Here is a 27,877-nt window from a genome sequence, read left to right on the forward strand (position 1 = left end):
GATAGCCGCCTAGAGCACCCATCTCCTGGGGGGAATTCCCCTATTTTAGACCAACAAAAGGAAGTGCTTTTTTTACACAACGCATAATCAACTTGTGGAATTCTCTGCCACAAGATGTGATGACAGCCAACAACCTGGATGGCTTTAAGAGGGGTTTGGATAACTTCATGGAGGAGAGGTCTATCAGCGGCTACTAGTCAGAGGGCTATAGGCCACCTCCAGCCTTAGAGGCAGGACGCCTCTGATTACCAGTTGCAGGGGAGTAACAGCAAGAGAGAGGGCATGCCCTCAACTCCTGCTTGTAGGCTCCCAGTGGCAACTAGTGTGCCACTATGGGAAACAGGATGCTGGACTAGATGGGCCATGGGCCTTATCCAGCAGGGCTGTTCTTATGATACCTAGAGGCAAGGACATGTTGTTCCTGCTGTCGGAGCTCCACGCTGTCTAGTGGAGCACAGGATTGTCTAGGGACATTGTTTGTGCTCCCAGCAATAAAACATGGATCATCTGGGGTAATGGAATGTAAGTTTAGTGGAGCCTTCCCCTTGCCTGCCCACTCCCTGGCCCACCCAGGAGTGTGAATGGCCCTTCAGTATGTTTTCTAAGCTGGAAACAAGCCTCACTGAACTCAGCAGGGCTTACTCCAAGAGAGATGTTTAAGACTGAGCTGTATTTTAAAGAGAGAGAGACTTCAGTTATCATAGTCAGCATGCCTATTTTGAATTCAGGCATAGTGATGGTAACAGGACTCATTCAAGTAAAATGCTACCATGTCTGCTGCAGATACTCTTTTAACAAGGATAGACTAATAGCTCACTGATTTCTGAGAAATGTCCTCAGCTGATGTCTTCTTGGGACGGACATACACATGCAAAGCTGGGCACTTTTTCTCCACACAATCCCTCCCAGCCGTCTCTGAGTAAGGAGTCTCATGGGATCAGTGCAAGTCAGGCTGTAGACTGATACAGCCAATAGTAGCTGGCAGCCATTTCCAAAATCACAGCCATGGAAATGGATGCTGGCTAGTGCTGGCTGTATCCATGTAGAGTCCAGTTCACACCATGATTTCACCATATGTTCCCACACCCAGGTGCAGTCAGAAGCAATTGCATGGAGAAAAGAAGATGGTTGCCTTGCATATGTGAACTCATCCTTGTATATTGCTCCAACCTTATAATGGTGGGGTGCAGTAACAAGAACACCCTGGAGCTATTCTGACGATCAGTGGAAAGCGGGCTAAGAGTGCTTAGCCCGCTTTCCACCAATCGTGAGACTCACCGGGCTCGCAGCCGAGCCCGGTTGAGTCAAAGCGGGTCACCCACTCTTGTAGCCCTCCCCTAAGCCCGGGTTAGCGGAGCTAGCACTCCACTAATCTGGGCTTCCCAATTGTGAGTAGCCGCGGCGCAGCTCCGTGCCTATCCATGAGTAGACCCCTGGAGGAGAGGCAAAAAGCTGCCTCCTGGCTCCGGGAGTCTCTCCAGTATGCCCTGCGCATTCACCCTACCGGCTTCGTCATGGAGCCGTTAATCGTGTGGGTGGCCAGATTGGGCAGTGTGGGCAGCTCCCGCCCTGCTCGTCTGTGGGGAGAGAGGACTTAGCCCGCTTTCCTCGCTTAGCTTCCCAAACTGGGTCTCACTGATCGTGAGACCCGGCTCCCCGTCTACTCCGAAAACAAGCCTAAAAGATAGTTTCGGCAATAACAAAGTGCACTTTAAAGGGGGGTTTTATTTACCCAAACTAATTCATTTCCAAATTCTAAATGCATGACATGGGCGTAACTTGGTTATTTCAGTTAGGTTTACTTTTGCATATGTTTAGGATCAGAGTGTTAATGTAAGAACTATAAAGGAACAAAGGATCTCCAAGCCTGTTCATATATTACACAGAAGCAGAGAGCCATAGGTGATTCTGCTTCTTCTCTTCTTTGGAGCTCTGGATCCAATAATGAGAAACAAAAGGCAGTCAGTATCTAAACCTCAGAGGACAAGAATCTAGGTTCTCTTCAGTCTCTTATTTCTGGCTGGGGATTATCAGTGAAATGCTTGAAAAACCTGTTCTATTTAAATACAGGAGTTGTTGAGACAGAAGTTGTGCACACATACCACATCCAGAAGAAGAGACAAGTGCCCAAGCTCAAGTGTTCCTGCTTTATCTGGTTCTGTTATTGAGTAAGAATATACATCTCCAGATTTGTCAGCAACCAGAATCTTATCTTCTGCTGCTGTTATAATCAGGGAAGTGCACCTTCTAATGACAGACCTGAAAAGAAGAACTGACACAGTTAGGGTCCACTACTTCCTCTCTGGAAGAGTGGAATCATATTTGCACTTCAAGATCTAACCGATCATCAAATTTCAGTTCAAGAACTACTACTATCTACTATTGATATATTTTTTGACCAAAAAAAAAATAAAAATGGGCAGAGCTGCTTACATAGATAATGCATAATAATAAAATAAAATGGTTCCCTGTTACCAAAGGGCTCACAATCTAAAAAGAAAAACAAGGTAGACACCAGCAACAGTTACTAGAAGGATGTTGTGCTGGGGTTGGCTATGGCCAGGGTCAACCCCCACACAGTAATTGTGAAGATGTGCAGTGATAGACAAAAAGAAGAAAGAAGAAGAAGAAGAAGAAAGAAGAAGTAGTCTAACCTCAGCCTGAACCAAGTCTAGAGGAGGGAGGCAACAGGTAAAGGCAAAGGCTTTGTATTTACTCAAAATAAAATGTTTTTACTGTTTGAGTAAATGTGTTTACTCAAAAATAAAATGTAAAGAATTTTCACAGTGCCAATATGATGGGGGTGGGGCGTGTTCATTTACTGAACACAGCCCCTTCTTCAACCTTGCTACACCCCTGTGTAGTATTCCTCTTTGAATACTGCGTTACAATTTCCATATCAAGAGTCCTTCACTCTTGCTAGATAGCTCAACACAAGATGGAGAGAAAGGAAGTAAGAAGATAGATCTCATTTGCAGGATCACCTTCGAGATACTGCCTTATCAAGCAGGTACTTGTGTTCAATCAAAACCAGGTGAAGGGGGAAAAAACAGGCTCTCCAAATGTTTTGGGAAGATGGGAAAAGACACATTCTTCTTTCATGTACAAAGTTTCTCCCAAGGCACATTTCTCTCCATACCTTACACTCAGGCATTCCCAAGAAGGCTTAGTACGAAAAAGAATCAGAAGTTTGCTGTCACTGGTTAGAGCAAAGTAGGTTCCCGATGAAGAAAATGCATAGGCCAGGATCTCATGATTTGCTTTACCTGCTGACTTTCCATCCTCTCTATAAAAGAAAAAAGAAAACAAAAGATATAAAAAATTTAAGTATAATTACTTCAAAGTGCCAAAAGCAGACATTGCTATTTAACATGTTTTATCAACATAGCATAGTAGACCAATGGTTTATCAGCAGGATCCAAAGAACCTTGAAACTAGCTTCATGGGCCCAAAGGCACTGTCAGTCTTGTTTTTCCCCAAATGCAGTTCCCTACCATGTCAAGCAAAACACATACACACACAACCCTGCTTCTGAGTTTCAAGAACAGTTTATGAAACGTCATGGGCCAGGGGAAAGAGACAGAATATGATTTTTAATAGTGATAATTAGCATTATATAGTCATAGGGAAAGCCCAGATTCAGTTTGTCATGATTAAGCATCATTGGAATTAGTAAGATGCATTAGTCATGACTAACTCAAGACCCATTAATTTCAATTGAATCTGTCCATAACCAACTTATTCCAGATCCTGTTCACTGTTAGCAGATAGTGCTTTAGAGCATCCAGAGTGCTTCACATACACTTATCAGAACTTACAACAAACCTGAAAAGTAGGTCAGAATTATTATCTCTATACTGCAGACTGGGGGAGAAGGATAAAGCCATCTAATGTGTTCATGATAGATGTAAACTAATAGTTTCCTAGTTCATAGCTTACAGTGAAATCCTATGCATGTTTACTCAGAAGTAAGTCCCAATGTGTTCAACGGGGCTTCCTTCTAGTCTGTCTACCTTCAATGGTGCTTTCTCCCCAGTAAATCACATAAGAATGTACCCACAGACTGCAATCCGATGCACATTTGCTGGGAGGAAGCTCTAATGAGTAAGCAGAAAGTGTCAGGTGGCACACACAGTGTCAGGGTCAGCCATTAAGATATATCAGCCCTTTGCACAGCAGGTCAAAGAGGCCAGATTTCCTAAGCAGGTCCATAATAATTGCATACATTAGGGATCCCACTGAAAGCAACTACAGTATGTCTGCTCAGGTGCCCAAAATTAGCAAATCCTATTATTAGGTTGTCAGTACATACAGATTGACTATTAAGCAGCAAGCTGTTCCTTACAATTTACTAACTAATGTTTAATATAAATACTTATGCAAATTTTACCAGTCCATTAAAAACAGGGAATACAAAAGCCAAGAAGAAATCAACAAGGAACTTTTAGTGCAAAATGTGTGCCATAAGCCAGGCTTTATGTTTGTGGAACTATATTCTCTACTTTGGAGGATTTTACTCTTCCTTTCACTAGTGTGGAGTAAATAGTGTGAAGAGCCAGCATGGTGTTGTGGTTAGTTAGTACTGGGGAGACTTGAACTGAAATCTCCATTCAGCCATGATACTAGCTGGGTGACTCTAGGCCAGTCACTTATCTCTCAGCCTAACCTACCTCACAGTATTGTTGTGGAGAAAAGAGGTATATATCACACTGGACTCCTTGGAGGAAGAGTGGGATATAAATGTAAAAATAAATGAATGAATACAAGAGGAAAACACAATTAAAAGAACAAATCTGTTGATAAAAGTAATCTCTATTCCTAGATTCTCCTCTATATTCAATCTGACATCCCACTAGAAGTGGTCCCTCTAATTTTTTTCATCTCTGTGTGGAATTAGTTTTGTTCTGGGTGGGAGTATCAAGGTAGTGTATGCACACCTACATTCAGAACGGGGCCTTCCTGATTCAATCTGAGTGGGATCTAAAATGAACTGAACCAAAAGCTTGTGAGCGTGCACATGTGAGCATGCCTCAGAGGGAACAGCGGAAGAGACACAACTTAGAACAGTGGTAGAGTTTCTTCCACCTGCACCCAAGCACTTTCTAAGAGAGGTAAATGTATTATTCAGTGTCTCAATAAAATAACTGCAGTGGTTATCTTATTCTGTATAAGGAAGAATGTAAACACTCTCACCCTTCATTTTCTTGTGGATTCTTGCTCACTGTGGTGCAGTCATATATGAAAAGATCATCTTTGCTGAAAATTAAGAAAATATACATCAGATCAAGATCTTTATTATTAAGGATATTATACACCACTATTCAACAAAGAAGTTCACAAAAGAGTTTACAAAGCAAATGGAATGAGAAGACGGAAGAACGGCACTCACCTGGCCTCCGCATGTGCGAAAGGTAGTGAAATTCACAACATATTGTGAGGAGCTGCAAAAAGATCTCCAAACTGGGGGAGTGGGTGATAAAATGTCAAATGCAGTTCAATGAAAGCAAGTGTAAAGTGATGCGTATTGGGGCAAAAAAACCTGGCCTCCGCATGTGTGAAAGGTAGTGAAATTCACAACATATTGTGAGGAGCTGCAAAAAGATCTCCAAACTGGGGGAGTGGGTGATAAAATGTCAAATGCAGTTCAATGAAAGCAAGTGTAAAGTGATGCATATTGGGGCAAAAAAACCCCAACTTCACAAATACGCTGATGGGATCTAAACTGTTGGTAAATGACCAGGAGAGAGACAGCTCACTGTAAGCGTCGACAGTGTGTGGCAGCTGTGAAAAAGGCTAATTCCATGCTAGGAATCATAAGGGATTGAAAATAAAAATGCTAATATTATAATGCCCTTATACAAATCTATGGTGCGGCCACATCTGGAGTATTGCGTACAGCTTTGGTCACCATATCTTAAGAAGGAAATTGTAGAACTGGAAAAGGTGCAGAAGAGGGCAACCAAGATGACTCAGGGGCCTGGAGCACCTTCCTTATGAGGCTAGGCTACAGCATCTGGGGCTCTTTACCTTGGAAAAGAAGCAACTAAGGGGAGACATGACCAAGGTGTATAAAAGTATGCATGGAGTGGAGAGGGTGGACAGAGAGAAATTTTTCTCCTTCTCTCACAACATTAGAACCAGGGGGTCAGCCCATGAAATTGAAGGCTGGGAAATTTAGGAGACAAGAGGAAGTAATCTATGGAATTCTTTGCCATGGGATGTAGGCAAATTAATGGTCTATTATTGGCTACTACTCTGGTGGCTGTGGGCCACCTCCAGCCTCCGAGGTACAATGCCTCTCAATACCAGTTGCAAGGAAGCAACAGCAGGAGAGAGGGCATGCACATACCTCTTCCCTGTGGGCTCTCCAGAAGCAACTGGTGGGTCACTGTGCGAAACAGGATGATGGACTAGATAGGCCTTGGGCATAATCCAGCAGGGCTGTTCTTATGAGTGCCAGCGCCGTCACAGGAGGAAGCTGCTTAGAGCAGCAGTAATGCTGTTAAAGATGTGCTAATTTCCTTTTTAAAGTGCCACTTGTTGCCCCTCAGGCCCTGCCCTCGAGCCACTGAACTGGAGCAAACCGGTTTGCAGAATTCGGACCAGCTCACAAGCCATAGTCCACACACACACCCCTAATCGATACTTCATTGCCCTCCATCCAGGCATATATAAATGTCATTCCTCCCTCTGCCACACACACAGTCCTGAATGAATTAAGCTCCCCTGTATATGAAAGCCCACTTGTTTCAACATATTCAGGCACCTTTATTCCAGGTTAACCAATCAGCAACAACTACTGCATAATCATTAACAGGGATTAGAATCTGCACTACTCATAAACATGCCCTCCAAAAGGCAAGAAGATCCACTCTTGGTCCTGACTGTGTGGACTAAAAGAATAATTAAAGCAATACTATGGAATGACCCATTAGAATTAAAGGATGGGCCTCGACACTCTGTTCTCCATCATAATTTGCAACCCTTCTTACCCAGCTGCTGTCTTAGCCCAGAAGATTAGACCTGGCCAGATATGCAACAACCTACTGGTAATGGTCGGAGAATGACGCCAAAAAAAAGATGTTTGCTCTCTGCAGGCTGCTTCTGCACCAGTGTTCCCTCTAACAGGGATTCCCATTTGTTGTTGACTACAACTCCCAGAACCCCCAACAAAAGGTTACTGCAGCTGGGGATGCTGGGAGGAGTTGTAGTGAACAACATGTGGGAAGCGAATCCGTGTTAGAGGGGAGAGTGTTCTACGCTCCCCTCGACTACTGTTGTCAGACACACGCCCGCTTTCTAAAACGGAGCTCCTCAACCCCCTTTCATTTTCACTCACCTGGACATTTCATTTTCACATGCTCTTTCATTTTCCTTATAATGGGCAGCCAATAGTTTAGTCCCGCCGGTGACCAGCATCCGAGACCCACGGATCACCAGCCCCGGGGCGGGACTCCAATGGGTAGTAGCTTCAGCTGCCTCCATACCTGACAGCGGACCCACGTGTACACAAGACAGTCGTCGCTTACTGAAAACGTCATCAAACAAGGACTGAATATTTCAGGACAAGCTCTCCATCGAGATAAGGAAAGCATCGCAAACATTAACTTCCACCATTAAATGGAAACAATCCATTCACTATGACATATTATCCGTCACAGAGAAAAGAAAAAGGTAGAAGAACCCACTACGCAGTTCACATTGATCCTCTTCCCGTCCACAATTAAAATGGGTTTCCACTCTAATTCCCGATGCAGAGGATATAAGGTTTTCATCACAGAGATGCAAAGGGATAGTGGGTATCGTTCTCGTCTTTTTTTCTGTCTCTATGCACGCAGATCGGAGCGGCCTCCTTTGCATTGACAATTAACATGACAAAATGTTTGTAAGGCGGTAGGCATGGCAACTTCGGCTCTCCAGCCGCAATAAATTATGTCGAGGATTATGGGAATTGTAGTTCAACAACAGCTGGCTAGTCAAGGTTGCCTAATTTTCATATGCAGCTGATCCTTTTAATATGAACAAGAAAGCTCTAGCGTTGAATTTATCCATATTTTACCCAGCGAGTGAACTGACGGCGGAGCACCGGTAATACGAACACGTGTAGAAATTCGTAGGAGAGGAATCGGTGCACACATTAGCACTTTCATCAACACGGGTCCAAACAAACAGAAAAGTCGAAGAGGGGAGACGAAGAGGTGAAGTAGGAAGGAACGAACACAAATCACACCTTCCCAACCAGAAACATCATTCTCTAGGTTTCACACCGATCCTTATACCCCGGCTTTTGATCACATGCTTTTCCAGGTGGCCTATAACACATTAAAACAACAATAACAACAAACCCTGCCTGGTCCGTGGTTCTTGTTCCCCTGGCCCAGGAACAGCAGCTAGACTGCTCTTGTGCTTTCAGTTGCTCCAGGGCAAAGCATGACTTGTCCCATAGCTAAGCAGGGTCTGCCCTGGTTGCATATGAATGGGAGACTTGATGTGTGAGCACTGCAAGATATTCCCCTCAGGGGATGAAGCAGCTCTGGGAAGAGCAGAAGGTTCCAAGTTCCTTCCCTGGCTTCTCCAAGATAGGACAAGATATGTTTTGGTTTTTTTTAATAGGACAAGATTTTTTTATTGAACCAACAAACTACCAAAGCATACAGTACGTTGCCAAAGCACAATTATATACAAAATGGTTGTTTGTACATGATAGATCTACAAAGATTTACACACAAGGATTTGGAAACCCACAAGGTTATGAAGTATATGCAGGTAGTACTGTAACTCGGGGGTGGGGGATTTCAAGGCACATCAGGTAATGGGGGGGGGTGTTTATGTCCGACGTCCATTTCCACAATTTGTCCCATTGCTGTTTAGAAGAGATACACTTGTCTTTTTGCACATAACCATACAAACTTTTCCAGAAGAGATTTACTGTCTCATCTGCATGAACCTCTTGGTCGCGTCTTCCCTCCCTATTCCTATGCAGGAGCATTGCAAAAATGACATACAGGTTTACTAACCTGATTACGAGAAGGGGAGCGTTCCAATTCCCTAGTATGAGGGCACCCGTCCCATCCCGTTTCCTTGAAGGTTTCTTTCTGGGACCTCGAAAGGAGGTTCTATTGCTCAAACCCGAGGTTAGTTCTTCCCAAGTCTGTTTTTTCCAAATCAGGCCACTCTAACAGCTTGCTTACTTCCTGCCACACTCTTTTGGCTACCACACACTCTTTTAAGATAGGCTGAGAAAGATTCCTGCCTGCAACCCTGGAGAAGCCGCTGCCAGTCTGTGAAGACAATACTGAGCTAGATAGACCAATGGTCTGACTCAGTTTCCTATGTTCCTAACCTTGCAGGGAGGAGAGCAGTGGGGAGGGGGTAAATTCTGAGTGGAAAAGCCACCGGCAGCGGGGGAAGATTGAGCTTCGTTAACATGCACTTGTGTGCTGCAATGTGTCGCTTGCGCTCTAAGTAAACATGTTCGGGATTGGACTGTTAAAAGTGCATTGCCTCTACTATGTTGATCCTGAGTCGAGCGGTGAAATAGGAGTAAATGTGTGCAGGTGCATACCTGTATGCACAAAGTTGTCTAGGAGTGGTAACCAAGTTCCCTAATCCAGTTCCTGAGTTCAAATTGTACAGCGTACTTATTCTGACAGTTTTATTGCATCACACTTCCTTATTTTGAACATTTTAATGCTCTCAAAGCATTAAAACAAAGTGGTGGTATTCCCCACCAACTTCAAATTGCATTGGGGAACAAACTGTAGACACACGTGCAATTGTTTCCTCTTAACAGGCAAGAAATCAGTGGGCACTGATAATTTGGTAAAGGATATTTTAACAGAAAATGAAATAATGTATTTAAGGACTCTCAGCTTATACATTATATGTGAGGATAAAGGAGAAGACTAGTAAACCATTCATTAATTTAAATGATTGTGTTTTTTTATTGCTGTAGTTCTCATAAATGAATGTTTGCCAAGCCATTGTTTCAGGCAATTGCTCATTTTTGTGAGAATTTGTGGTCTCCCCCTGCCCCCAAGAACAATTCGTTATTTCTTTCTTAGAGAAAAGCAGAAAGATTACTTGAGTGTAGTGTGTGTGTGTGCGCACGCTTGCTCTCTGATCTGCATACTACAGTCTCTTATATGAATTGATTCAACTGTAGCTACTTTTCCTCCAATGATCCCATCCATTTTTTTATATACCTACACACATTGCTAACTGCCCAGGGACTTCTGTATGGAGTAGTATTAAATGTGCTAAATAAATAAATATACACACATATATATGCATATGCACTCACACACACACCAGAGTTTGCTTTTATGCATCCACATTTGTATAAAGAAAGCAAAAGACACACAAACACACACACACACACACCAGGGGCATAGCAAGGTTGGAGTGGGCCCAGAGCCAAGATTTTAAAATGGGCCCCCCCCTCACTGAAGCTCAGCTCATGAAGTAAAGAAATCTTAAAAGAGGCTGAATAGTGGTAACAAAAAGCATAGTAAAATTTATATATAATATATAATAAAGCCTATCTGCCACAATAGAACATCATCCTAAATTATTTTTTGAAAGGTTTTGTAAATTGTGGACAATGCAAGTCATTTAATGGTACTAGAGAAAGACATGCTGTTCTGGTAGCTCCAGGTCTTAACACTCACATCAGTTTCGGAGGATGAATGCAACTGAAGGAAGCCCAGGCAGAGTCAGTCATGCGACTTGCCTCTGGGGGCCCCCCAAGGCAGTGGGTCCCCAGACAACTGTCTCCCCTTGCCCTATTATAGTTACACCCCTGACACACATGTACATCTAATCTGAAACACATACTGTATATGCAAACCAATTTGCATTGGCCCAACCTATCCGTGTTTACACATTACACTAGAGACTTGTTCTCTAGTGAAATATGCTTGTGCCTTGCATGGAAATATACCATTGAAATCAATATTTGATACCGTATGGAAAACACAGAACTTTGCTTCTCCTTTAAAGTTCCAATTGAATACAGGATTGCCCTCTACCCCTTGATAATGGGAAGACTGCATGAGAAGCCTGACATGCACAGAGAATGTGATATAGAATATGCACATTAATTACACATATTCTTGATTATACCCTAATTTGTATACAGGAGTGGGAGTTATATATGGATTTGTGCATCTATATAACCAAACTTTGTTGTTCGAGGATTAACCACATGTATATTCTACCTGAAGAAGAGCGCTGTAAAACGCAAATGCTAGCATATTTCTAGAAGCTGGTCCAGTACTATACATCATCATCCCTTAGGACTGACCATTTTGACGGGCGGGGTGGGGGGCGGGGGCGTTCCTGGCGAAGGAGGTGGTTGAAAGGCAGAAGACGTTCAGCAAGTGACACTTTCCCCAAGAAGAACATCCAGCCGTCAAAGGAGAGGAGTCCTGCCAGAGGACAGCGGACGCCCCTAAACTTAAATCTTACTTATTTGATATTCCCCAAAGGCGTACATACCAGAAACTGAAAAATACACATTTAATGGTTCGCAATACATTTCTTATCTCTTTAATATTAATATAAGAGTTGGTATACATCGCATAAGGGAGATATCCCACATCTTTGGCACTGCCACTCTCTCGGTTTCCTGCTAGCCGACAGAAGGTACGGCAGAGCTCTCTCGGTTGCTCAACAGCAACCAAAATCTAACTCTTTGTACATAACACACCCGTATGTAAAAAGACAGACCGTGCAATCCCCAGCCAAACCAGGCAGCCCCGCCGTTAAGCAGTAGGAGGAGGAGTCTCTCTGCGTTGCTTGAGAGAGACAAACAATCAGAAGCTGGAAGGGTGGGAACGCTCCACTCTTGCTCGGAGGTTGCCGAGGGGACGGTCATTGGTAGGACGCCAAGATGGCGGCCTCTTTTCTAATTAGGTCTGGCCGTGTCGCGGCGTTCAAGGTAACCGGGGGTGAGGGATGCGGGAGTTGTTTAAGGGCTGCTTGTTCTGAGTGGGCTTTCTTTTGGCGAGAAGGCTGCCCCACCCTCTCCCTTTACATCTGCGTCAGTAGACTAGGCTTTTTCGGAAGTGTGTCCCGCTAAGCTTTCTCCCCAGTACATAGGGTTGCAGCTTTTGCCTCTTTCAGAGGAAGGGGCACATTCTCGGAGTGAGCAGCCTACCTTGTGCTTGGCTTGAAAGCTTCTGCTACTGGGGAAAAGGGTATAGCTCAGTAGCAGAATACATGGCTTGCAAGCAGATCTCGGGTTCAGTTCTTGGTGCAGAAAATCAGGGGAAAGATCTCCTTGTCTGGGAGGCACATGGCTGCCAAGAATAGACAACGCTGAGTGAAATAGACCAGTGGCCTGATATATATGTTAGCATGTTTGCCTTGCTCCCTTTTTCGGTGTGCTTTTGCTCTTCAGACAGCCAGGTTATTACCGTTATCTGTCATGCTTTTCCTCTCTGTGCCATTTCAGCCCCCAACCATGGCCTGCCTTTATTCTCCCAGCCTCCACACCCTTGATGTGCTAGGCACCAGTTCCTAATTCCCAAGCTCTGCATCTTCTCAGAGTCTGAGCGTCAGGAGACCGACCACTTTAGCAGTGATCAGTTGTACTACTTCTTGTTTTGTCTCTGTATATAGCGATTGCAGCCAAAGTGCATGCGTAATGTATGTTCATGCTTATATCTGCCTTGGGTGACATTGGAATCTGTTAAGCATGCATTGTTACTTTGCACCCTTGTAGGCCAGAAGTGTAAGACAGGAACATGGCCTTCTTAGGTTCTGAGATCAGCAGTGTCAATTCTTGTTGCTGCTGCACTCTACAGGAGCTGGAGTAGTTTTGGGCCCTTTTTGAAACATGTATAATCTGCAACAAGCATCTGTGCTTAGTAGCTAGATTAAGGTGGGCCATTTTGTGATTGCTGAGATCCTTGCAGAAAATGATGGGCTAGGCAGACTTGCTGATACTGATCTGGTCCAGCAAGGTGTACTTTCTTGTCTTAAGTAGGAGTTCATACCCAGTCACTTAATAGAGATTAGTTATGCCTTAGCTGTTGGGAGATCTTGAATATTCACTCTTGCTTTTTAAACTTAAAATATGTTTGACCATGGGAATTCTAGTTCTTTAAAGAAAAAAAAGTAGACCTTACAAGACTGAAATCATCCCACCCCTATCCTAGATCAAGTCTGTGAAATTGAGTCTGAATTAGGTAAGAGAAGTGCATCCTAGTCTTGACATAATTAAACCTAGCTGGTATAAGGACTGAATGTCAAACTCGGCCACAGAATATGGCATGTTATAAGAGTGCATCAGAATGTACATGTGTAGAGTCTACTGTTGTGCCAAACCGGTCCACGGTGAACCGGTCAGTTTGATTGTGATCTATTTCACTATCAAAAAAGGGGTCTAATTCATGATCAACTGGACCGAGTCTGGTTCATCTGCAGACCAGCTCGAGTGCCTGTAAAGGAGAATCCAGTGAAGATTCCCCTTTGCTTTCAAAGATAATAAAAGGTAAGGGTGGGGTGGCAAGAGAGAGGTGCCTTTAAAACTGAAAGCGAAAGTACTTACCAGCAGGCCTGCATTGTGCTCCTCCCAGTAGTGGCAGCATACAGCCTCTGTGCATGTGTGGAGGCCATATGCATAGTCAGTGTGTTGCTGATCATGCTGCAAATGGCTCAGCGCATGCACAACTTGCACATGTGCAACGGCTGTTTTGCATGTTGCCACCGCTGAGAGGGTGGGGGAGTGCTATGCTGATCTGCTGGTAAGCGTCTTCTCTTTCTGTTTTAAAGGTGCCTCTCTCGCCATTCCCCTGCTGCCTCTTATTACCTTTGGAAGCAAAGGAGAATCCTCTTTGGATTCCTTTTTATAGGCACTCAAACCCCTTCGACCAAACCGGTTTGCAGAATGCGGTCTGGTCTGAATTTGGACTGTTAACTTGTTCTGGGCATACCCCTAGTAGTGTCCTCTTGTCATTAAGCAATTGTAGACTGCCCCTGTTCACATCAAGGGTGTAGCAAAATTGGAGTGGGCCCTGGAACAAGATGAACCACTATCAGCCGCCCAACCCTCTGCCACCTTCTCCTTCCGCTCTGACTTTGCTGTGGAAGACTTTGTCTACTTCAGTCACTAAGGGCATAGTGAAACAAAGCATTCTTAGCACACCCTTTCCCTCACTTTTATGCAAATAATACACACTGATCATGCACAGGAGCAAAGAGCTAGCCATCACTCAGCCAGCAGGGCCTCCTTCCGTCAGGTGACTAGGAACATTTGTCCCACCTTGTTCAATTATATCTGTGCCCTGATTCACATTAACTTTACCACACTGTTCTGCAAATAACATAGAAACATCATTTAAGATTCATTATAGCATGTGCAGACAGTCATCAAGATTGTGAGATCTAATTTTTTAAAAAAATGGAACCCTGAGGTGAACCCTGAGATCTACCAACTAGAACCAGGTGTGAAATCGTGGCCTGGGGCAGAGCCGGGTGCAAAATGATAGTTCAGGAGGTGGAGCAAATTGCCTACTGCACTCCATGAGCCACACACTAGGATGGCCTGTGGATCAGGTATTCTAGCAACTTAATTTAGGGGGAAATGAGTCCTTTTGGTTTTACTGATATTAAACAGTTAGGCTTTTCATGTTTTATTCCTTTGCTTGTGGTGCTATTAGCGGCAGTCTATTGTGGTACAGATCTTGATTTGTCTAGTAGTACAGATGTGTTAAATGCTGCAGTGAGTGCTGCTTTATGCATTATTGAGACACTCACACTTGACATTTTAAAGTAGCTTGGATTTAAATGATTCCCTGTGGTTTGCATTTTGGTGAAATAATAGAGAAGAATTGGGTCTACAACTTATGTAAAAGGCATGCTGGTTGTTAAGTGGTGGTCCAGATTCATCTAGTATTTCACTATGATGCAGAAAGCCTGTGTTCTGATATATCCCTTGCTTCATGTATGCATTACTCATGTTCATAGGCACACATAGAAAAATATTTCTACTTTCAGTCACTATTCATTTTTGTGTTGCATAGAGAGAAGTCAGATGTCTAGGGCTAGCATCACACCTTATGACCGTAAGGGATAATAACTGGAAAAGAAGGGATTTGCCCTTGGTATTTATAATAAAAATCAAAATATGGAGATAATAAAATGCAGATAAACTAAGGTAGTAATCTCTAGTGGGCATTGTGGAGTTTATGAGGAAGGTGAATAGCAAATGGAGAATAATCCAGTACTTGCTGCTTTCAAGTTATCATAATGGAAGCATTTCTATGAATAGTACCAGTTATCTTCATAAGTACTCTGACCAAAACATACTTATTGGAGAATAAGATCTGTTAATTTCAACCAACTTGTTCCATTTAAACATGGCTGGAAAAGTTATAGGCATCTAGTTGCCCGATCACCTAGGTGCTTAGTAGTTTTAAAATAGCTTCCCAGCCCTAAAATAAGTATATGATGCCTGTGGATACATGTGCTTCTCTTATATTTTTAAATAGGAACATAGGAAACTGCCATATACTGAGTCAGACCATTGGTCTATCTAGCTCAGTATTGTCTTCACAGACTGGCAGCGGGTTCTCCAAGGTTGCAGGCAAGAATCTCTCTCAGCCCTATCTTGGAGAAGCCAGGGAGGGAACTTGAAACCTTCTGCTTTTCCCAGAGCGGCTTCATCCCCTGAGGGAAATATCTTGCAGTGCTCACACATCAAGTCTCCCATTCAGATGCAACCAGGGCAGACCCTGCTTAGCTATGGGGACAAGTCATGCTTGCTACCACAAGACCAGCTCTCCTCTCAAATGTTTGTGCATCTTCAGTTTGAGTAATTCTTGGTACAAAATGGGTATACATATCGTGACAAATTCTTTTGTTTAGGTGTTGATAACATTTTGGATTTCTCCTTTCACCTAGTTTCTTGCTATAAAAGGAATCCCTCCAAGTGTCAGTTTTTAATTGCTACTGTCAGTCCCACCCTTCACTTTTAATCATCTTGATCTATGTTGTACTTTATATAAATTTACTCAAAACAAATACTTCTGCTGATTAAACAGAGCAGGTTCTTAATTGTCTTTCTCAATTCTTATAGACTTTACAACTGCAAGCATGGGAGCTTCGAAGTCTGCCTTCCACTGTCTGTCTCTGCACCAAATCAGAGGGCTCTAAAAAAAGCTCAACAAAAGGCTCAACAAAAAGTAAGATAACTCTTCATGTTCAAGCGTTGTGGTAAATAAAATATTGCTCATGTTTGTAGCAATAGTAATCTGTATGAGGTTTAGCTAGTTCTATGCTCGGTAAATTATAAAGAGTCAAAACTTCAAAATTCTATCTAGTGGCTGATGTAGGGTGCCATGTGTTTTATAGAGGACTGCTAAAATTACTCTTAGAAGAATTGTGTGCCATGGATTGCTCATCTAAAGTTCCAAAGTTTATTTTAAAATGGGCACATTCTAAAGGATCCTATAAAGTACTACAAGTTGCAATGTTAACTAACTTACACTTTTTCTTATTAACCAGTGCCAGGCCCTTATACTTGTATTAGAGGAACCCCAGGCATGGAGTCTCAATTAGGGATGTGCACCCACTGGTGAGGCAGAGAGCATTTCCCTTAAAAACAAGATAAGGAGCTCCTTACCTTCTCATCCCATCCCTGCCCGCCCCCCCCTTTTTCTGCCATCAGCACCCATGATGCAAATGGTTGCATGGGACTGCAGGGTTGTTCCCTCCAGCCTCGGCACAGCCTCGGCATGCATGTGGCTGGTGCATGTGCAGATGCCATGTGGAGGCTGCAGGGAACAGCTCTGCAGCCATTTGGAGAGGGCTGCTGTTGTCAGAAAAGCAGTGGGGATGAGCAGGTAAGGAGCTCCTTGCCTGCTTTTTAAGGGAACTGCTCCCCACTCCGTCAAGCTGGTTTGAATACTTGCTCCCGATCCAGTTTGGGGCTTCCCAGAAGAGGTGCTGAACTGGCTTGTGCATATAGTCTCAATGTCCTAGTCATCAGAACAGAGTGTTAACAAGAATCTTGTCTCCTGACTCGTGGGACCTTCTGCATGCAAAGCATGTACTCTAAAGGCATCACCATGTTAAAACTCCTGGGCAGGGCTTGACCAGGATTTGAATCCAGAACCTCTTGCATCTTAAGTAAGAATCATACCCCTGGTTCAACAAGCCCTGTCCTGTTGGTGAATCTCTGCTACTGGAATCCTTGATGGAAGTCAGACAGTTGCTAACAAAAAATATCACTATAAGAACATTTAAAATAGGCACTCAAAACCAAGGGAGGCATGTTAGAGTCTGAAATTTGAGAAAGCTGTAAGCTGCTAAATACTCTTCTTCTTTAATCTACTGTTTCCCAATTGTTTGGGGATGTTCAAATTCTTTAATTCTATGAGAAGCAGCAGAAGCTTTGGAAGAAAATTACTTTTCTTTATGCTACAGATAGAAGCCAGGCTCCTCTCACACAAATGCCATACAAAGCACTGATCTAGCAGTGTAATCTTCTGCTTCCAGTAGCTGTGTATGATCAAATGTTATGCTTGCTTTATAAAAATAAGAGTTTGCTATGCATAAACTAGAAACACACACACACACACCCTTAAGCTCTAACATCTAAACAACATTTAGAGTTGCCTAAACTAAGGCAACTTCTAACTTTATATTTGGGCAATCAGCATCTTTATTATGGTCATAGACCAGTATAAAGTATAAGGAGTGATTACATACATATGATAAAGATACATAGGGATAATAAAAGTAAGAGTACATGAGAAACATAAGGGCATAAAAAGCCTAAAATGGCATAAATCATAAGACATTTAAAAGATAAAGGGTGTAAAAGAGGGGTATAAAAAGGTTGGCAGAAATAAGAAGATAGAAATGCATAAAAACTAAGTAATAAAATTGGATAATGGCCGAGTTATAAAACTATAAGGGGCACTAGATAATGGCCGAGTTATAAAACTATAAGGGGCAGTAAGGAAAAAGTCTAGGGCACGCAATATTGAATGAACGAAGTGTAGCGCCCATACTGAGTCACTGGAAGTCAGACTAAGGCTGATAGGACTGCCTACCATCTGCTGGCACATGCTAGACGCTGCTGCACAGAACCTGGCAACGCTATATGTAATGGTAGGCTTAGAGTCAGAAAGCAGGAAGGAGACGTAAAATTGGCTTGAGTGTCCCAGATACGTGCATAACAATGGAAGGATGAGGGCGGCGCAAATATCTCTGTAAAACCGTGGAGGAGAACATGCTTGGTAGTTTCAATCTGCCCTGAACCGCGGGGGGCATAGTCACTCTGCAAATTGAGTCCTTCTATAACAGCCTTCTAGCACTGCTGAAGGGAGGGTGTGACAGCGAGCCAGAGTGAACCCCTGCCTATGCTTTGGAAGAGAGTCCAACTAGATTGGTAATCAGCTAGATTGGTAATCATCACATAGGATATGGGGGGCAAGGCCATTTGGGCAAAAGGATAGTCTGAGCCAGTAACAGATCATGGGCACCCACTCCCTAGTAGGGATGTGCACGGAATCGGGCGAGTGCATCTTTAAAGGCAGGGGAAGGTGCACTTACCCCTCTCTCTGCTTTTCCCCTGCTGGTGCTCCATTTTTATAAAGTCCATCAGGGTGGTAGCTAACCTTCCTGCCACGCCATTGCCCCCTTTACCAGAAGTAACTGGAAGTATCCAGTGCACCTGTGTGTGTTGGGCGCTGGCATGCGTGCAATGTTTGTGTGCTCAGCGCATTGGATACTTCCAGTAAAGGGGACAATGGGGCAGCAGAGAGGTATGCTATCGCCCCGATGGACTTTAGAAAAATGGAGCGCCGGCAGAGGGAGGGGTAAGTACACCTTCCCCGCCCTTAAAGATGCACCCCCCGGACTTTGAACCAGAAGAACCACCCACCGTTCGTACTGGTTTAGAGGCCCATAAAGGGCTTCCAAACAGGTTCCATGCACATCCCTACTCTCTAGTCTGCACCTTGATTATGCCGGTCTCCAGGTGCAAGGTGGCATCTGGTACTTTGAGCACTGCCTGCATGAATTTAGATTGCACTTGTTCCACAGTCACAAGGTTGGGGAAGGGGCCAAGCTAGCATCTTGGCTACAAACAGTTTGAGAGCTGTGGGTACGGCTCGTAATACATATTTGGCATGACCACCCCTAACAACTTGAATGTAAAATTCAAAAGGAGAAACTATTATTTTAAGGTTCTTAAATACTCTGCTGTTTGCAGTCCTCTCATGCCATTTCTGGTTGTTCCTGTAAATCCTGAGACCTTGTCATAACTATTAACTTGGCACTAGAATATCTATGCAAATCCTTAATATTCAGAGTTTGGAAAGTGCTGTTCTACCTTAAATATCCCCCTCTTTTTACCCCCTTTACCCTCTTTATTAAAACTTTAACATGATTTTTAGTACAATATGGCATACATGTAATTCTAAAAATCCCAGTCCTGCCTAATTAAGCTCAATATGATTTATAGATTATAGTGGCCAGCAATGTTCCCTGTAACAAGGATTCCCAGATGTTGTGGACTATGACCCCCATAATCCCCAGCCAAAGTCCATTGCACCTGGGGATGCTGGGAGTTGTAGTGAACAACATCTGAGAATCCCTGTTGAGGGAACACTGGTGGCCAGTATTCTCCACAGCCCTACAAGAGCACAGCAAGAGCTCCACCCTCACAAGAAGCTGGGACATGCCACAAGCTTGCCTCACAGTCCACAGAGACGGGGACGTGATAGTTGCTTCTCTGTCCTCCTTGCAAAAGCCATGTTTACTGCCAGGGATATGTCCCTGAGAACTGTGTGACCCTCAAGGATGTATTCCAGAGAGGAAACACACTTTTACTGGGAGGGGCAAGAAACAAAAATTCCATTGCCCCCCCCACATGCTATGCTGCAAGGCTGTAGCACAGATAGTCTCCTAGCTCACTGTGAGGATGGAGCTCTTGGTGTGCAGAATGTCAGCCAGTATGTCTTATTTTAACAAAGTCTTGCTTTCAAATTTGCAGCCTGTAAAAATTTATGCAGGGAGGGACCCAGGTATTATCAGAAGAGCATCAGAACCTGGCTTTCCCCTGGTCATGAACATGCTTGGAAGAAGCATACATAGTTCTAAATTATAGTGTACTACACTTGTCCGTTCATCATTGCAAAAGAACACTTTTTCTGTGGAAACTAATGGAAAATGAACAGCATAATTTTATTTATTTATTTGATTTCTATACCGCCCTGCCAAAAATGGCTCAGGGTGGTTTACAGTCTAAAAGGAAACATAAGATAGACACCAGCAACAGTCATTGGAGGTACTGTGCTGGGCATGGATAGGGCCAGTTACTCTCCCCCTGCTAAATAAAAGAGAATTGCCATGTTAAAAGGTGCCTCTTTGCCAAGTTAGCTTTTTTTTATGCTGCTGCAATTGGAAACAGGTTCTGCTAGTTTTCTATCTAGTGCTCCTCTTGTCCTGTTAAATATGTAGCATCTTTTCTCAGCAAACCATTCTTGTGCTCTCAGTCACCTGCAGTGCTGCAATTTAGTAGCACGAGGAGGAGAGTGTGTTTAAGTGGAGACAAATGAGATGCCCTTGATGCTGCTACTTGGAAGGTTGCTAAGATGGGGTTATTGACTTAAGATACATCTTTTGTTCAGCCACTAATTAACTCTCTGGGCAGTAATTTGACTGATTAATAATCTGAACATGTTGAATTCTGCCAGCATGCTTTTAAATACTGCCCTCCACCCACCCCAGTCTTTAACAATGCCCAGTGCTAATGCTTCATAATGATGGTTTCATCCCTTTTCTACTGTCTTAACATCCCAGCATGTGTGCTACTCTGGCTTAGTTCCATGCTGACTTGTCTACTTAACATCATTGGGCAGTCAAGGCTCATGTTCTGTGCAATTGATACAAAGACATCTAGGAAACAAATGAATTTTCCTAAATCTAAAATGTAAACCTTATCATTCTCTGCATTATGATCACAGTTTGCATAGTCTTAAGTGATTCCAAGGTACAAACTGTCATGAGTAGTTTTTATTTATTTATTTATTTACTTACTTACTTATTTGATTTCTATACTGCTCTTCCAAAAATGGCTCAGGGTGGTTTACACAGAGAAAGAACAAACAAACAAGATGGCTCCTGTCCCCAAAGGGCTCACAGTCTAAAAAATTGTTGAACCTAGGACATTTGAGAATAAGTCCAGGAAACACATCCAGCACATTGTGCAGCTCATCAAGCAGAGAGGATGGTGTCTGGAACAATAAAGCAGCATTTGAGACAAGGGCTAAAGTAAGAAGATAGATGATTAGGTGTGGATAAAAAGGCCCAAACTGGAGCCAGTCAGCAGTAGGCAGAGTAGGAACATAAGCAATAGCAGTCAGAAGATTGGCTCCAGTCAGAACTTTCTGACTAGAAATTTTTTCTATGACTAGAGCTTACATCTGGCAAACAGATGAAACAGCAAACCTATGCTTTGACTGTATCACCTCAGATGAAGCTCAGATGAGGCTCATACAACTGAATGCTCCTCTGCTTTCTTTTTTTTATAAGAAAGTTCACATATAAGAAAACTAGCTAATCAGGGAGAAAGCTAAGCTAGAACTGATAACTAATTTTTATATGCAAGAAATTTGTGAAAACTTAAGTCTCGGTGGCCATCTGATGGGGAAAGCTCAGCTGTGTGTAGTTAGAGATCAGCTAACTATTGGACATCTACATTTAGTTTAGTGCCAGTCTTGATGTTTTGCCTGGACAGTTATAGGATATGTGGAAAGTTCTTTGAGTCATGCATCTGTGATCTTTCATCCAACTAACTCACTACTGACACATTCCTTTTGGGAAAATAAGTGTGTCCTAAAGATTCATTGGAATTTTAAAACAATTGGTGGAAGCTCATCATCTTTGTTATAGGTGAGCATGCAGCTGATCTGAGTTTGAGGCATCGGTCCTTGCTAGGATGGCTGAACTGCACAAATAGCCAGAGAACTTGCTTGGCATGGCAATATATTTAAGTACATCAGTAAAGTAACATGTGGCGTTCCTTCAGCATCATTTGCAGCAACATCCTGGAATGCATCTCATGGACTGCACAGTACAGCCATTTGGGGCAGCAAAACATCTTCCTGCTTGCAGCTCAAACTCTTGCATAGACATAGTTTCTGTGTAATGCATAAAAACCTTGCATATAACATACTGTTTCTGTTGGTGAGCACTTCTAGTACTCATTGCCATACTGAACAGTACAGCTTAGTAGGGCTGCTCTTTTCTGCTTCAGAAAGGATTCCGGCATAATCATCTTATGGAAGGTGTGGTGTGTAAAATAAAAAAATAAGATTCATTTATGGAGGATAGGTCTGACAACATCTACTGGAACTTTCATTTACAGAGGCACTAGAGTTCCTGTATACAGATACCAAATACTGGTAACAAGCAACAGTGTAAGGCCATCAGTTTTTAGCTCTGCTTGTGAGTGACCAGAGGCATATGGTTATCTGCTGTTAAAAATGGCCTGCTGGTTTAGATGGACTTTGGTCTAATTTTTATGGCAATTTTTATGTACAGAGGAGAAATAGGTATTATGACAGCCGCCCTTAATTTGCATTTTTATTAAGGGTCAGCATAGTAGAAGAGAATTTGTAAAACTTTGTTGTGGGCAGAACTACAAGCGCCAAAGGGTGTATGTATGGAAGGATGGCAGGGAATTCAATGGCATTAAGCCATTAAATGCCAAAATACTCTGTGTAACAAGCAAATGCATAAATATCATATAAAACTACATTAGATTGAAAAAGCAAATGCTTGGCTTCCACATAAAGTAATTCATAATGTGGTGATTAAATTATTTTGTAATTGCCAAAAATTGTGGTAGTGCCAAAGAGTGTTTTGGACTCAATTTCTCACAAAATGTATTTTGTGCAGCTTCATACAACAGTGTTAAATATACCCTTCATGGTGCACTTGAGAACATCGGAAAGTGTGTTCATCTCGTCTTCACAGATTGGAACAGTGTGTTTCTAACAGCTTAAGGTACACGGGCAATGTGACACAACAGGGAGATAATATGCTGCTCATGTTCCTGTGAGGTACTTCAGCAAGGGATACCTTTTACTCTTTTTTGGTATCTGTAAATGAAATTCAATAACTAGTGTTGTGAAGTTAAACTTCTCAACTGGTGTTTATTTGAAAAAACTGAAGTAGAATTCCATATTAGCAGGGGGTATAGTTTGAAAAGGTTACTTCAGAAATGATTTCTCCCATTTTTCTAGGTGTAATTGGCACCCCAAAGGTTCACCAAGCTCTTTGCCATCAAAATAGCACTTGCATTTTCTTAAAATGTCTAATTCTTTCCCACAATTTACAGATAAAGGTGATACCCTTATTAGCACTAAACCTGGTGAAGCTTTAAAACTAACCGATGAAGATCTGAGGAAATACTTGGCAAACAAAACTTTGGTAACATTTCCTCAGAGAACAAAGCTTCCTTCTCTTGAGAGGGAGTCTGTTTTCTCCTCCACAAGAGGCTTGGATAAGAGGTTGGCAGACGAAGAGTCATCCTCTTCGTCAAGCTCTGATTCAGATTCTAGCTCAGATTCTGAAGAGGAAGATAATGCTCTGAAAGATACCATAAAAACCAAAGTGTCCTTTCCAAGACGAGATCCCATCTCTTCTGAGAACGCAACAGTGAAGGTAAAGATAAGTGAAAAGCACTTTCCCCAAGATGACAGTGCACTTGAGAAGCCCCCTTACAGTACAAGAATCACAAAGTCCCCAGTCGAACAAAAGGGATTTTATGAGACAACAGCTGATGATAAACTAAGACCAGTATTGACAAATGATACCACAAAACAAAGGCCGACAGAAAGGCATTTAAGGAATGTGGACTTGGGAATGAAAACTGTAAAGACTCAAATGCCAACAGAAATTGCATCTAAGCAGCTTGGGGCATCTTTCCCTGAAGGAACCCCAAGTAAACTATCCAGAATTCCGTCAGTGCCTCAAAGTGTAGCACAAAATCCAGCTTTGCTGAGACAGGAAGATGATGCGGCAAAGGGGCTCCGGGATACTGAAATACAACAAAGAACTGCCACTGTAGTACAAGAGGCGGCTTTGACTGACAGAGTGCCAGTAGCAAAAACCACAATGGAGGAGGCAGTCATCCAAGAAGCAGAAGTTCAGACTGAACAGCAAAGCACTACACAGGGTATCACTTTATCTTGTTTAGTCTGCATTGGTTCTATGGGGGCTGAGGGATTTAGATGAATGCACATTCTAAATAACTACTCCTGTTCTAGAACACATCTTCTCTCTATCGTGTGTATGAAAAGACTTTTTTACTTTGGTGATGAATTCCTTACATCTATGGGCACTTGCATTTTTATATTTCATTCTTGATTATCTTGTTCAGCTTCAGATTGTTGGGAGTACATGGCATTTCATAGCATTGGACTCAGTTCTTCTATTCCACTGCTCTTATATTTTGAAACATTAGAAGACTAGGACAAAACGTCAAAACTGGAATGAGCCTAGTTTTTAAAAAGGGGCGGAGCTGCCTTTATGAAATCGGCATTCTGTCCCAGTTCTGCTAGCAGCACAATGAGGCTATTGAGTGACTTGTTTTGCTCTGTTTTGCTCTTCCTGTGTAGCACTTGCCCTGAGGCTTAACAGCTACTTTTCTGCTGGGACTGACTGTTCCCACTTGGCCTTTTCCTCTGCAGTGCTCTGATGGTTGTAAAAACTCACTCTTTGCTAATGGAATGCAAGGAATAAATTTTGCTTGGACACCAACATGAGGAAGTCATGCCTTCAGATTAGCCAACTTGTGGTTTCAGTGCCTAGCTTTACCGATAAGACACGATAGAGACTAGCACAGCATACACCTTCTGCAAACACACTTCCTTAGTTACATATATGCGTTAACCCAACCCCTCATTCTGATCTGGTCTCATAGGGATTCTCACTTGGTCTCAAAGGTACACCAAATACTCCCCCAAATCAAATCTTGTCATTCTTCTGTCACTCCAAAGACTGAGTATGTTCCTCTGTCTGAACCCTATTTTCTATTCTTGTTGTCTTTTTACAATTCTTTAACACACTCTCAGCACCTCATTCCAATAACCTCTCTGTTTATAAGTCAGAAAAAAACATCCTTGAGCCTAGTTCTGCCTAGAAAGTCAGGGAAACCCCTGGAAGAAATGTGTCTAATTCCGAACAGTTTTCAGACTGATAGACATGCTCCTGAGGAAGCGCAATGTGTAGTCAGAATGACTGGGCTCCTGTGCATCCAGCAGAGGGCACTAATGGCTCTGGGAAAAGGCAGAGATGAAATACTTGAATGCTGAAAATGTCTCAATGGTTTTGGACTATCGCCTTTCACTTTGGCTTGGTTGTGGCCTGTAAAAATTAAACCTATTCAGGCGGAGGAGGAGCTGGCATGTGATATGTTTTGAGCAGATTGTGATACCTCTATCATGACAGTTAAAAGCTAAATGTTGTGGGTGTGCACAAAACTGGTTTGGACCAGCTGGCCCGGTCCGCTTAACTGAACCAGTTCGAGCACCTGCAAAGGGGAATCTGGTTAGGATTCCCCTTTTCTTCCAAAGGTAATAAAAGGTCGCAGTGAGAGAGGTGCCTTTTTAAAAATGAAAAAGGTGCTTACCGGCAGGCCTGCAGGGCTCTCCCCCCACCCTCTCAGTGGCGGTGGCATACAAGTGGCTCTGTGCATGTTCAGAGGCCATCTGCATGGTCAGTGTGTTGCTGAACATGTGCAGAGGCCATTTGTGGCATGATCAGCAACAAAGCTGACCATGCAAATGGCCTCTGCACATGCGCAGAGCCACTTGTGTGCTGACACCACTGAGAGGGTGGGAGGAGGGACCCACAGGCCAGCCGGTAAGCGCATTTTTAAAGGCACCTCTCTCACCCCTCACCACTGCCTTTTATTAGCTTTGGAAGCAAAGGGGAATTTTCACTGGATTTCCCCTTTACAAGCACACGAGCTAGTCCTTGGATTGAGTCTGGTTCAATCGCAGACCGGACTCCTTTCACCAGGGCCAGTCTGGTCTGTGGTCAAACCAACCCAGTTTGCTGCAGACCAGTTTGATAGCAGACTGGTTCTGCACATCCCTAGTATAGGCATCAATACTATACCAAACACGTAGCGCATTATCAGCCGAACAACTTAAATTCCATTTAGTTCAGTGGAAGAAGTTACATTTCCCATTGAAATAAATGGTACTCCAGTGGTACTCGAACATGCTGGATCATATGCAAAGTCTCTTATCTCTTTGATGCTGTGCTCAGCTTTTCTGTTGCCTATGCTACTCTCTCCATCCATCTCTTTTTTTTAATAGCCCATGCAGCTGGACTTCTGTCTGCATGCTCTATTATGCTTTGACCAGAACTTTAAAAAAACAAAATGAAAATGCGAAAACCCCAAACCCCTTTCGTTGATGTGTGGCAGAGATGGACAGGAATATAATGTTGAGGACAGGATTGAGCCATATACATTAGGTGTACTGTTCATGTTTTCAAATTTCTCTATTTTTCACATAAATTTCATATATGTGAATACAACTGAGGGGCACCAATTGTTTCATGGCACCCACAAGGCTCTCGCTGCATGACTTACTTTTTGGGGAGTTCTAGAGAAGGAAGGGCAGAAAAACATTTTGTTCTTTTCAGACCTGCTTCATAGCTAAGGGAAAGAAGTAAGGTTTTTACTTCTCTGGAGATAAAACTGCAAATCTCTCTCTGGTTTGAATATTCTCTCCTGTGATAAGGGAGCTGCATGACATAAGATATAGAAATTCACCCATGGGTTCTGGGTCCAAAGTAGAACATGATTGTGCAGAAGGGATCTGTTTGGCACTGTGCTTTTTGTTTTCACAGCAGTAGTTCCTGCTGCTGAAGAAACAAGTCACTGTGCTTAAAATGTATGCTTACCTCTTGGATGATGGGAGCTCCTGTGACAAAACCAAAAAGCAGAGTTACTTCCAGCTGCATGTATGTGGGTGTCTTGTGTGTATGTGTTCCTCCTTTAAATCCTGCAGCATTAGTGTTCCTGACTGAGCATGTCCAAAGAAACAGAAACTAACTTACTTCCAGTGAATTGCAACTTGATAGGTACAGTTTTATTATATACAGTTTGATTCTACATGTGTAGCATAGTGGCTGAGAGACTGAGCTACAAATAGAAAAGTCCTTAGTTCGAATATAATTTCTGCCATGAGATCACTCTGTGACTTTAGGCAAGCTGTTTCCTAGCAGTCTCAGCCCCCCACTTAAACGGGGATAATAATTCCTACTTTCAGGATTGTTATAAGGATTTCAACACAATAATACATGCGAAGTGCTGAAGCATGGAACGCTCAACAGTGCTATGCAAATGCTACATATTATGATGATCGGATTCAGATTTTCCTCAGAATGGCTGTGTATTCTTAATTTGTAAAGTATCAGTAGTTGGTAATTGTCTTCAGCAGTAGAGTGAGGAATATCCAGTTATACCAAGTCTTACTTGGCCAGAAAGAAAGTATCTCTCCTATTTTCTCTGGATTCACAAGTATTTAACTTTTTTTTCCTGTAGAGGCCAAGCCAACTGTTGAACCTGTGGAGGCCAAGCCAACAATTGAAACTGCTCAAGAGGTATTTGACATATCTACCTACAAGAATCTGCAACATCATACATATACACCATTTACCTTTGTGGATTTTGATGTTCAGCTCTCCAAATTCAGGCTGCCTCAGCCATCATCTGGGAGACAAACCTAATTCTCACAATGAAACATAATTAAACTACTTCAAATGAGGTTTCTGGCTATCAGTTATTTAACTAACAAATCCTCTTGGCAGTGATCCATCACATTTATTTCTAATA

The 27,877-nt window shown here is 42.8% G+C and overlaps 2 protein-coding genes across 6 annotated transcripts in view; one reads left to right on the plus strand and one right to left on the minus strand.

Moving 5' to 3' along the window:
* WDR4 (WD repeat domain 4) overlaps nt 1-27,877 on the minus strand; it is a 63,161-nt gene that overhangs the window by 9,614 nt on the left and 25,670 nt on the right. For 2 of the 4 annotated variants that reach the window (XR_008318930.1, XM_053306495.1), the window contains exons 1-4: nt 7,340-7,618; nt 5,194-5,256; nt 3,140-3,286; nt 2,103-2,259 (exon numbers count right to left, since the gene is read on the minus strand). Coding sequence is in view for 3 of the 4 variants with exons in the window: in XM_053306495.1 (XP_053162470.1) it covers nt 2,103-2,259; nt 3,140-3,286; nt 5,194-5,256; nt 7,340-7,485 (513 nt within the window). In the remaining variant the exon portion in view is untranslated. Of the gene's footprint in view, nt 1-2,102; nt 2,260-3,139; nt 3,287-5,193; nt 5,257-6,992; nt 7,164-7,339; nt 7,619-27,877 lie in introns of those variants that run through there. The other 2 variants (XM_053306496.1, XM_053306497.1) reach the window with 2 other exon arrangements.
* NDUFV3 (NADH:ubiquinone oxidoreductase subunit V3) lies at nt 11,360-27,809 on the plus strand. 2 transcript variants are annotated; one of them, XM_053306499.1, is made up of 4 exons: nt 11,360-11,526; nt 16,085-16,190; nt 23,363-24,202; nt 27,587-27,809. In XM_053306499.1, exons 1-4 carry the CDS (start codon nt 11,524-11,526, stop codon nt 27,769-27,771), a joined length of 1,134 nt encoding a protein of 377 aa, XP_053162474.1. In that variant the 5' UTR covers nt 11,360-11,523; the 3' UTR covers nt 27,772-27,809. The 2 variants fall into 2 exon arrangements, with proteins under 2 accessions (XP_053162474.1, XP_053162473.1); XM_053306498.1 differs by lacking the exon at nt 11,360-11,526 and adding an exon at nt 11,752-11,941.

This window comes from Hemicordylus capensis, chromosome 3, assembly GCF_027244095.1.
Source record: "Hemicordylus capensis ecotype Gifberg chromosome 3, rHemCap1.1.pri, whole genome shotgun sequence".
NCBI classification, from domain to species: Eukaryota; Metazoa; Chordata; class Lepidosauria; order Squamata; family Cordylidae; genus Hemicordylus; species Hemicordylus capensis.

Bases quoted from the DNA above. Each gene is read 5' to 3' on its own strand.
- NDUFV3 (XM_053306498.1), top strand. From the start codon at position 11,894: ATGGCGGCCTCTTTTCTAATTAGGTCTGGCCGTGTCGCGGCGTTCAAG. The intron at 16,191-23,362 runs GTAAGATAACTC...CACAATTTACAG, and splicing joins AACAAAAGGCTCAACAAAAA to ATAAAGGTGATACCCTTATT. The intron at 24,203-27,586 runs GTATCACTTTAT...TTTTTCCTGTAG, and splicing joins ACAGCAAAGCACTACACAGG to AGGCCAAGCCAACTGTTGAA.